The 10,823-nt window shown below is 51.5% G+C and overlaps 1 protein-coding gene and 1 long non-coding RNA gene across 9 annotated transcripts in view; one reads left to right on the plus strand and one right to left on the minus strand.

The window, feature by feature from the left end:
- Positions 1 to 1,433, minus strand: part of LOC127388938 (uncharacterized) — a 31,694-nt gene extending 30,261 nt beyond the window's left edge. For all 6 annotated transcript variants that reach the window (XR_007890494.1, XR_007890492.1, XR_007890490.1 and 3 more), the window contains exons 1-2: positions 1,101 to 1,433; positions 856 to 1,009 (exon numbers count right to left, since the gene is read on the minus strand). This is a non-coding gene — a long non-coding RNA (uncharacterized LOC127388938). The remainder of the gene's footprint in view (positions 1 to 855; positions 1,010 to 1,100) is intronic.
- Positions 64 to 10,823, plus strand: part of NR2F2 (nuclear receptor subfamily 2 group F member 2) — a 13,673-nt gene continuing 2,913 nt past the window's right edge. The window contains exons 1-2 of one of the 3 annotated variants that reach the window (XM_051628937.1): positions 64 to 172; positions 8,256 to 8,783. In XM_051628937.1, coding sequence (XP_051484897.1) covers positions 130 to 172; positions 8,256 to 8,783 — 571 coding nt within the window. In that variant the 5' untranslated portion in view covers positions 64 to 129. Of the gene's footprint in view, positions 173 to 4,453; positions 6,415 to 8,234; positions 8,784 to 10,823 lie in introns of those variants that run through there. The other 2 variants (XM_051628935.1, XM_051628936.1) reach the window with 2 other exon arrangements.

Raw genomic sequence — 10,823 nt, forward strand, 5'->3', positions numbered from 1 at the left:
CACCAAGAAGGAGACTTCTCTTTAATTACCCAACGCACATCTTTCTGGGGGGCAAACAGCGGTCTGATTATATTTTTTTTTGTTTGTTTGTTTCACCTGCCAAACTAAAGGAGAGGTAGAAAAAGGAAGATGCAAGCGATTTGGGACCTTGAACAAGGCAAATATGGTTTTGGTATGTTTACTTATAGTTTTTTTTCTTCTTCTTTGACACTTTTTTCGGGCAATGTGTTGTGATTCTTGTGTTTCTCTTTTAAGGAAAACAAAAAATCCAAAAAAGCAAATGTTAGCTAACGTGCGTCTTAAACGATCGTTTCTAAGGTTACGTGGGTTGCTCTAAGGAGGGGAAGAGGGGAGGGGGGGGAGACCCAAGTATGTGTAATTGCGGTACCATCCGTTAGCACGTCCTTTAGCTAAATAAAGCAAGCAGCAAACAAACAAACAAGCGAACAAACCCAAGGACCGGAATCGCTTTCCAGGTCCGAGGCGAGGCTGAACGCCTCAAAGTCATTTCCAAAGCAGGTTCCAGGAGGCAGAGCCCCGTCGCTGCCTCCCCTGCCTGGGCTCAGGCTGCTCGGGGGGGAGCGGCGGACTGACCTGCTCGGGAGGGTGGGGAGGGGAGGACAAGTCTCTTAACTTAAGTGATAGGTATTAAAGTGCAAGGAATTGTGTCGCCGTGTGCAGCTGGCAGCATTTATTTGGGAGGGGAGGGGGGGGAAAAGAAAAAAAAAAAAAAAAAAAGAGGGGAAAAAAAAAAAAAAGGTCGGTGGTGAAGGTACAGAGCAGAGATCCCCTCTCCCCCTCCGGTCCCTTCTCCGGCTAAGCAAGTACAATGGAAAAAAGCTGGAATATACTCACCATCCGAAGGTGTGGTTGGCAGTTCGGCTGCGGCTTTAAGGCAATTATTTATCCCTTCTTTTTTTTTTTTTTAAAGTGTTATTGCAAAAGACGTAGATCTGCCTTTAAGAAGCAAAAGTGTTTTGCTCTGACAACAGCATGCGAGGCACGGTTCCTCGTTTTTAAAAAAAAAGAAAAATCACAAAACAGGATTCCTCCTCCTCCCCCCCCCCCCTTCATCCCTTACCACTATCCCTTAAAAATACCTATTCGGTAGAGCTCTCGCAGAAACCCTGATGCAGAAATCTTATAGTCCGGTCTAGGAGTGCCCAAGCCAATTAATTTTAAATCCTTAGGAATTAATCAGATTAAAATGTACAGAAGTTTCATTCTCGTATGCATACGTGAGCCAAAAGTCGTTTCCCTTTAAGAGATCCTTTTCTTTTAAAGTTGAATTTTAGGCAGATAAGAGGCTTACACTAGGGGGCAGCCAGATACTGTACTTGCTCCAATCTTCAGCAATTTTTTTTCCTCTCTCGCAGCATATGCTCTGATTTAGCACTGTAAATTTTTCAGAGGACCCAACTCTGACAGCCCCTGGTGATTTTCAAAGTACCACAAGCCAGTGGTTAAAAATTGCATTGACTTGGAAGTTCAGAGGCACACAATAGGAGCCACTTTCCCTATTCATGGAACTTCAGTGTGGTGGAAGAGAAAAACACACACATACTACATTGAGGGAGAAGAGGAATTCATTGAATTCTGTTAGACGTAACTGCTTTCCACTGAGTTCAGAGCGAAACTCGGTATTTGTTCGATGCTGTATTCATATTGCGATTTAATCTAGAAAGAATTAGAGGACTGTTAGGCAGCTTTCTGCCAGGAAAGCAGCTTCCCCCTCCTTCCTCCTCTTTTTTAAAACCTTAAAATTTACACCGGCTCTATCCCCAACTCTATTTTAGCAAAATAAATCCTTCCACTCCCTCTCATTACAATAAATTTACATCTGCAGTAAAATGGCAGGAGGGATGCGTTTGTTTATTTGGAAAACCAATACGGTCTTCCTTTTAAAACAGAGCGTTTCTATTGTCAATAGGCTCGGAGAAGGACAGTTGAGAATCTCCCCCTTCTTCTCGAGGCGCTCAGGTTTCGAGTATTATTTCGCGAAATTAGCTGCAGTTCATTTTTTACAATCATCTGTTCTGCCTCAACCCACTCGCAGGGGTGTTTTCGAATAAATAGCAAAGCATCTAATGGTGCTAATAGATACTTATATTGCTGCATCCCTCGAAGAGCAAATAGTTAATCTGGGGCATTCTTCATTAATGCTTGAGCAATCAGCGTATACGGCGACTTTTAAGCGTGTATCAATGGCTTTTCATTTTTACGATCATACGTTCGAACTATTAATATCGTGCGCCCTGTTAGAACCGCTTTCTCTTCTGATTTCTGCATTTGTTAAAACGCCATTAGTGTTTTTTCATATGGCGAATTAATCCTGTTTACTTTGTCAGATTCGAGACAGGAAAGGATGGTGTTGGGCTGGTTGTTGGTTTGGCTTTTTTTCTTCAGGAAATTCAACATCAGCAACAATCTGTGACTAGTCTGCATTTTGAACCCCCACCTTCTCCCACCCTCCCCGAAAGGTGACCTCCTGGACTCTGGGTTATGAGGAAATCATAAAGCGGTTCCCCACATTTTGACGGGGAAAGGGATCTTTACCCCCTTCTCTTTTTCCAGTCTGCCCTGGTCCCTCTTTCGGGGAAAGGTTATTTCTGCTCCGTCAGGATCAATGGGAATGCTGCAGCCTTGTCTTTGAAATTGAGCCGCAGTCCCTCTTCCTCCGTGGGGTCTGAATACACCAGGTTTCTGAGCAGGACATTGTCAAGTCTAGGTGCTTTTTACAACTTTCCAATCATCTCAGCACCTGCGGCTTGAGCCACATATATTATTTCTGCGGAAGAAGGGGGTGTGCGTGTGGCAACATGAAAAACCGTGTATGTGCGGAGATGAGGGGCAATTAATCCTTTACAGAGTTGTGCACAGGTCTGTGTCCCCGTGTCGGTGCTTGGTGACCGGCTCAAATGGGAGCGCACATAGGCGCGTGTGTTGGCAGAGGAATCGGCCGGGCGGGCATTTATCTGTCTGTTTTAACACGTTTTCTTTTTTATGTCTCCGTCTCTTCGCCTGTTCGAGTGTCTTTTGGCCACTTGCAGTAGGAAATTAACTCCGCGTCCCGGTTCCGCTGCCCGGTAGCTGTGTTGAGCGGGACATAAACAACTCTCCCCGCGTACTTAGATGGGTTACCTATATAGCGGTGCTCCTACTATAGCACAGAGGCTGTGTTACCGTGCCAGGGTACGTGTGAGCCAAAGAAAACCAAAAAAACACAACAACCAAAACAAGAAAAAAAAAAACACCAAGCCAAACCAACCCCAAAATAAAGTTAAAGGGGTTGAGATGATCCGGGTTATAGCGATGCCGAGGAGGTTGCGAGGGAGCAGACGCGGGTGTCACACACACCGAGCGCCGGGGCGGGCTTTTCTCTCCGTCGTGCGAAGAGGTGGATGGTGCCTGGCGTGAACCCGCCGGGCAGCCTGCCGGGGGAAGAGGCGCCCGCCCAAGGGAGCAGGGGTGGGGAGAAGCAGCCGTGCCCCGTCCCCCCGCCGGGGCCGTGCGAGCGGCCGGTCCCGCCGCGCCAGGACGCTCAGCCCCCGCGGCTCGGCGGGCGCTCGGGGTACGGGGCGAGCGCAGGTGCCGCCTCCTCTCGCCCCCCCCTCCGGCCCCCCCGGGGCATCCCGGGGCGAGGCCGAGGGCAGCGCAGCCCCGGCGGGAGGGCGGGCGGGAGCCCGTACCTGCGCAGCCCTACCTACCCTGCCGGGAGCCGGGGCCGCTCCCCTCCCCGCCGGAGGCGGCAGCAGGGTTCGGGCTGGGTTTATTCGCTGGAGTTTTACCTCGCTTTAGCTTCATTTTTCTGATTTTGCACCCCCCGCCCCCCCCCCCGCCCCGGGGAGGCCATGCCCCGGCGGGCGGCCCCAGGTGAGGAGGCGGCAGCGCCCCGCTCCCGCGCTCGCCTTCACCCTGCGCCCCGAACGGCGGGGAGGGAAGCGGGGCTCGGGGGGGAAGGGAGGGTGAAGGCAGGAGGGGAAGCAGGGAGAGGAGCAAGAGCGAGAGAGGAGCGCGGAGCGGCGCGGGGGGACGGCCCGGCCGCGGCCCCGGCGGCAGCAGCGGCGGGGGCGGCGCCGGAGCTGCAGGACGGCGCGGGCGGCGGCGGCGGCCATGGCAGGCCGCGCGCGAGGGCCGCGGCGGCCCAATGAGGGCCGGGGGGCGGGGCGCGAGCTTTTGACCAGTCAAACGCCGGTCGGGCTGCCCTTATAAGGCGCGCGGTCGCCATGGCAACGCGCGCTGAGTTGCAGCAGCCGTGTCAAAGTTCACTCTCCCGCCAGCGGGGCGAGCGGCCGGCGGGGAGCGCGCGCTCGCCACTCGGCCCACACGCCGCCCGCCCGCCCCGCCCCGCCCCGCCCGCCGCCCGGGGGGGGGGGGGGGGGGAGCAGCCCCCGCGCTTCTCTTGTATTTTTTCCCTTCTTTTTAATTTTTTTTTTTATTTCGGGGCGGGGGGGGGGAAGGGCTGTCTCTCTCTCTCTCTCTCCTCTCTCTCTCTCTCTCCCCCCCGCTCTCCCCGTGGTGATTTCCCCCCCCCCCCCAACCCCGGGCTGAGGAGCGATGCTGCGCGCTGGGTTATGATCCTTCCCTCTCTCCCTCCTCCTCCTCCTCCTCCTCCTCCTCTTCTCCTCCTCCTCCTCCTCCTCCTCCTCCTCCCGCTCCCCTCTTTTATCATCCTGGCTGGCTGGGCGCTGCGCTGGCGAGTTGACTCCTTCCCTCCCCCCCGCCCCGCGGCCCCCCTCCCCCCGCCCGCGCCGTGAGCACCGGCGGCGCGGAGGCGAGAGCCCACTTGCGAGGCGGCAGAAGCAGCATAAGGCAGCGCGGCGGCGGCGGCGGCGGCGAAGCGGCGGGAGCGGGAGGAGCGGCGGCGGCGGCGGCGGCAGCAGCACCCGAGCGGCGGCGGGAGCGGCGGCGGCGGCGGCGGCGGGAGCGGCGGGGACACGGCGCGGCGGGAGCGGCAACGCGGCTTGAGCGGGGCAGAGCGGAGCGCAGCGCGGCGGGGACGGAGCGGAGGAGCAAATAAACAAGCATCATAATAATCATTCATAATACTAACAACAATAATCGTAATAAAAGAGCGAGAGGAGGAGGGGGAAAAAAAAAAAAAAAAAAAAAAAAGCAAGCAGCCAGCCCACCCCCCGAACCCCCCCCCCCCAACCAACCACCCCCGAGCCAAAAAGAGGGAGAGAGAGAGAGAGAGAAAGAAAGAGAGCAGCGCCCGGGCGGAGCGGCGGAGAGGAAGAATTAAAGCGAGCGAAGGAGGGAGGAGAGACAGAGCAGAGAGAGAGGAGGAAAGAGGAGAAAAAAAAAAAAAAAAGCCCACAAAAACAAAGCGATCGCAGTTGATGTTGCTGCTGCAAGCTGGACTTCCAAAAACTACGGCGAGACCGTCCGCTCTCCGCGCCGAGAAAAGTCTCCTCAGCTGTGCGTGTTTTTTTCCGCTGTGTGTGTAATCTTTAACCTTTTATTCATTCTTATTTTGATGGCTTTCCTGAATGGCTGACTGCGAGCTTCCCTGGACCTGGCCCCCAGACACCCGCCTCTCCTCCTTCAACTACTCTGCTGCAGATCAGCTCTAAGAGAGAGAGAGGGAGATCTTTGAAGAGATTTTTTTTTTTTCCTCCTCTCTCTCTCTCTCCCTCTCTCCCCCACCCCCACCACCCCTTTACTTTGCTCTCCTGGAGCCCAGACAATCGACTCGCAACTCGCCCCCCCGCACACACACTTCCATCGCCCCGTGCTTCTGCACCTTCGCCGGTACCGGGAGATCCCCCCCACCTCGACCCTCCTAAAAAAAAAAAAAAAAAAAAAAAAAAAAAAAAGCTCAAAACAACAAAAGAGAGGGGGGGAGAGAGAGCAAGAGAGAGGGGGGAGGAAAGAAAAAAAAAAAAAAAAAAAGACTGCTGCAAAGCTGATCTGAAAAGCAAAGCAAACAAACTTTGAAAATAAAGGGGGAACAGGAAGTTTGGCAACGGTGTCCAATAGATATGGCAATGGTAGTCGGTGCGTGGCGAGACCCCCAGGACGATGTGCCCGGAGCTCAGGGAACGCAGCCTTCGCAAGCCCCGCCGGTGCAGGGACCTCCGGCCGGGGCCCCGCACACCCCACAGACCCCGGGGCCCGGGGGCCCTCCCAGTACGCCAGCCCAGACCAACCCGCCAAGCCAGCAGAACCAAGGAGACAAACAGCAGCAGCAGCAGCACATTGAATGTGTGGTTTGTGGGGACAAGTCTAGTGGCAAACATTATGGCCAGTTTACCTGCGAGGGTTGCAAGAGTTTCTTCAAGCGGAGTGTAAGGAGGAATCTCAGCTACACTTGTCGTGCCAACAGGAACTGTCCCATTGACCAGCACCACCGCAATCAGTGTCAGTACTGCCGCCTCAAAAAATGCCTCAAAGTTGGCATGAGACGGGAAGGTATTGGGATTTCATTTGTTTTGCAATTTTTTTTTCACTCGCTGCGTTTTGGGTTTTGGTTGTTTGGGTTGGTGTATGTTGTTTTGGTTTGGTTGGTTTTTTTTTAATTATTCTTCTTATTATTTTTAACCTTCCTCCCCAAACCCAACCAGAACCTTTCCTTTCCTCCCCCTCTCCCCCACCCCCCGAATAAACAGACAGAAACTTTCTCGTAATGAAGGAAAGAGGTGTTGGAGAGGGTGGGCAGGGGAGGCAGGGGCTCTTGCATGCTTTCTCCTGCACTCGTAATTGATTTGTGTTTGTTTTGATTTTGCTGATGGAGGTTTATTGGAAGTGGATTTTTAGTTTCACGCTGCTTAGGAGCCAGATGATTATTCTGACGTGTGGTTACTTTTCCTTCGTGTTCCCTCCTGCATGCTCAGCCTTACCCCCCGTCCCCCGAGCACCTCTGCGTGTCTGTGTGTCTCTGTGCGTGTGTGTACACACACACGGAGCCTCACGAGATGCACACACACATATATATATATCCCCCAGCACCCTGCCTTAGATTGCAATTTTACACAGGCGGTTCAAATTACTATTACAATGGGACTCACCCTACCGAGGCTCTACAGCACTCCACTGTGGATTCCCAGCCGGATTTTTCTTCCTTCTAAAATACATACACACATATATATCCGCGCGTGTGTGTGTGTGTATACACACACATATATATATGTGTGTGTGTGTATATATAGCCGTGTGCCTGCCTTTCCCGATTGTTACAATCTCACTTTTCTCTTCTTCCTCCTATTTTCTTGTCCCTCCGGGAGAGGCAAGGGGGGGAGCAGAAGGGACGGATGGGGGGGAAGGAGCAGTCCAGAAGTAAGTGTGGGGTGCTCGGGTCTCAGCAAGTCGAGTCTTTGTGATATAAAATTAGACGAGAAATGTGAGCCTGCAGTTTTCCAGTGCGTGCTCTGTGTCTGGACGCTGCTATGTAGGTTAAGGGTTAGGGGGCTTGGGACTTGCTGGGCTCCTCTCTTTGTGTTTCTGCAAGAGTAACTAACCTTGTAATACGTGCGATAACAAATATAAATCAAGCACATTTTTAGGCGTTCTCCCTTCTTGCCGTCTTTCTGTCTCTGAGCCCTTTTTCTCGCTCCTTTTTCTCTCGCTGTCACCGTGTAAATTTATTAACAAAATGAAAGGCCCACTTTCCATGGGCAGCTGAGGAAGGTGCCTTTAGATAATACTCCCAGCCTCGCTGGGGGATTTGCCGGGGATGTCGTGGGGTGATCTCGCCTCCTTTGGTATTTTTTACAAGAGGGGGGGGAACACAATAACAGCAGCAACAATATATTCAGCGGGCGAGAAACGTGTGTGGGACCAGCGCCGGGGATTTTGAAGTGAAGTGTTTCTTCCCTCTCCCCCTCTCCCTCTCCATCCCGCTCCCCTCAGCCTCAAATCAATAAGCTGTTTTAGGTGTAATGAAGAAAAATACCCCGGGCACACAAAGACGTATCCTGCATCTCTTGAAGGAGGGGTGGCGGTGGTGGTGTGTGGGGGGAAATAACTGAATTGTGGTGTGTTTTGGGAAGTGAGGCTCTCGGGCGCCTGCAGGCAGCCCTGGCCGAGCGGACAGCATTGCTCAGCTTTTATTGTTGCTTTGACTTGACCCGGGAACTGCGGAGCCTTAAAACGGGGTCCGGGCTGAACTCTGGCTGGAAAAACGCCTGTTCCCCCTTAGGCTGGCTCGGTACAGTGTCACACAGGCACGCACGAGCACACAAAGCAGGCTGTATTTGAACCGATGGTCGCAATTCAGATATTAATAGCTGTAGTTTCTTCTTTATTTACTGCAGCGGTCCAGAGGGGCAGAATGCCACCCACACAGCCAACTCATGGTCAGTTCGCCTTGACAAACGGGGACCCTCTCAACTGCCATTCCTACCTATCCGGATATATCTCCCTTCTTCTGAGAGCAGAGCCCTACCCCACCTCCCGCTTTGGCAGTCAGTGCATGCAACCCAACAACATCATGGGCATCGAGAACATTTGTGAACTGGCAGCTAGGATGCTCTTCAGCGCGGTGGAGTGGGCCAGGAATATCCCCTTCTTCCCAGACCTCCAGATCACAGACCAGGTGGCCCTCCTGAGGCTGACCTGGAGCGAGTTATTTGTCCTCAACGCTGCCCAGTGCTCCATGCCCCTCCACGTAGCTCCGCTCCTGGCAGCTGCTGGTCTCCACGCTTCGCCAATGTCTGCTGACCGAGTGGTCGCCTTTATGGACCACATACGAATCTTCCAAGAGCAAGTAGAAAAACTGAAAGCATTGCATGTCGACTCCGCAGAATATAGCTGTTTAAAGGCCATAGTCCTCTTCACCTCAGGTAGGCAGCGTTTCTTTGCTCTTCCTTTTTCCTTCCCCCGGCCCCTCCACCCCGAGAACTGTTCGCTCTTGCAAAGTGTGATTGCCTGCACCCCCATCACCCCTCCCTGCCCCCCGAGAACCAGCGCGGTCTCTTTCCTTTTAGGAAATGGTGCCCTGTGCTCTCCCCTTCAGGGCCTCGGATCTGAGCATCCCACCTTGGAGGGAATGCAAAATTTAAATATATATAGAAGATGAAGAAAAAATTAAAACACACACACACAAAAGACAACCAAAACACACCCCAGCCCTAGCTGAATGATGCTGGGGCCGGGGGGAGAGGGGGCTCGGGGAAAGGCACCCATTTGCCACGAGAGACTGCGCTTTTCCCATTGAAAATAATATTTTATTTACCAGTATAGCTCTGGGTTGTTGCATTTAACGACACGCATCCTAACAGCAGCAAAATCTGTTCGATGTTGTTAAATACAAGTCGTCCTATCTGTGAAACCACTTTAAAAAGAGGATCATTTTATGGGCAGCCAGGAAAGGAAAAAAGCCCTGCAGGATTAAAAATTGAATTTAAAAAAAAAAAAAAAAAGTTAAATGCGCAAAGCTGAGTTTAAAATATGTTCCCTGCCATCCCATAAAATAGAATAAATCAACTTTCCGAAGAGCTGTCTCTGATTTAAACAGAACGTGGCAGTGAGCTAAGGGGAAAAGTTTGCATTTGTACCCAGCAGGAACTGCATAGTCCAAAGCGAGTAGCGGGTGCGAAAAGATCATTACCATAAGTAGACAGGGCTAGTAGGGAAAAGTAAGAGGAGAGTGAATCTGCCGCTCCGCAGTGTAATTCCGGGGTGGCACAACCATGCCTCTCCCGAGGAAAAGACCTCGAGGTGTTTCTTAGATAATCAAAGTGAGGGGGGGCGGGAAAGGGGGGGAAGAGAGAAATATGTGTCAACTTTTGCTGCCTAGAAATAGTGCATGAGTTATAAAGCAATAATTGAGTGCGTTGTGAAATCTAATTAGCTTGCACTAGAGTTTAACCTGGGTGAGTAATAAACCTGATATTAACTCTGGAGGCTAAATTTTCTTTTCTTTTTTTTTTTTTGAGGGGAAAAAAAAATATTCTGTTGCTAATTTGTGCAAGACGTTATCTCAGATTGCTAACTTTAAAGCTGCATCGGCAACCCAGTGTGCTGGAGCCTTAGAAGTTTTGGGATTAAGTTTAAAAACACATATATTTCTTCTGTAAGTCATCAGAAAGCTTGGGAAAGTGGCCACGCGATAAACATATGAATGGAAGCAGGACTTGTAAAATAATTACTCATCGGAGTTTTTTAAAGGCTGATATCAGGAAACAGGAAAAAAATGTAGTTTATGTGGGAAAAGAAGGGCTCACAATCCGTTCCTTGTTGTGTTAAAGGGGGTCTGGGGAACGAAGTCATTTTCTGGACTTTGTCCAGGTTCTGGGTCATGACCTAAACTTCCTTTTATATATTATTGCTTTACACATAAAAAACTTCTTCTTTTTTTTTTTTTTTTCTCCTCCCCCCCCCAAATTACTATTGCTGAAGTTCTAAGGTGATCAATGAGCAGGGCGCATGTAGCCACAGGCAGAGAGGGATCCCGCGTGGGAAGGGCTGGACGTGGGGTGCTTATTTGATTTTTCTACCGTTTTCTGGGATGCATTTTCCTCTCCCTCGCTCAAACGCTCAGCGAGGATCCCACACACGCTCACATCCCTCCCCAGCCCCTGGCCAGCTCACACCCACACCCAGGAGTTTATTTCCAACCCTGCCTTTTCTCCCAAATCACTTTTTTCCCTCCCACCCCCCCATCCCCCCCCTTTTTTTTTTCCTTTTTTTTTCCTTTTTTTTAAGCCTTCTGAGAAAACAATCGTCCGATCCTGTCGTAACTGTTTAATTTATTACTATTTTCAAAATGTGAGGCCTGGCGTGTAAATTGCCTCCCAACTAGATAAACGTTTCTTGTTATCTGATTCTGGGCAAGATAGCCTCGTGCAAGAAAACAGGGGGATGCATGCAGCTTCTGCAGC

The sequence above is a fragment of the Apus apus genome, chromosome 10 (assembly GCF_020740795.1).
Source record: "Apus apus isolate bApuApu2 chromosome 10, bApuApu2.pri.cur, whole genome shotgun sequence".
NCBI classification, from domain to species: domain Eukaryota; kingdom Metazoa; phylum Chordata; class Aves; order Apodiformes; family Apodidae; genus Apus; species Apus apus.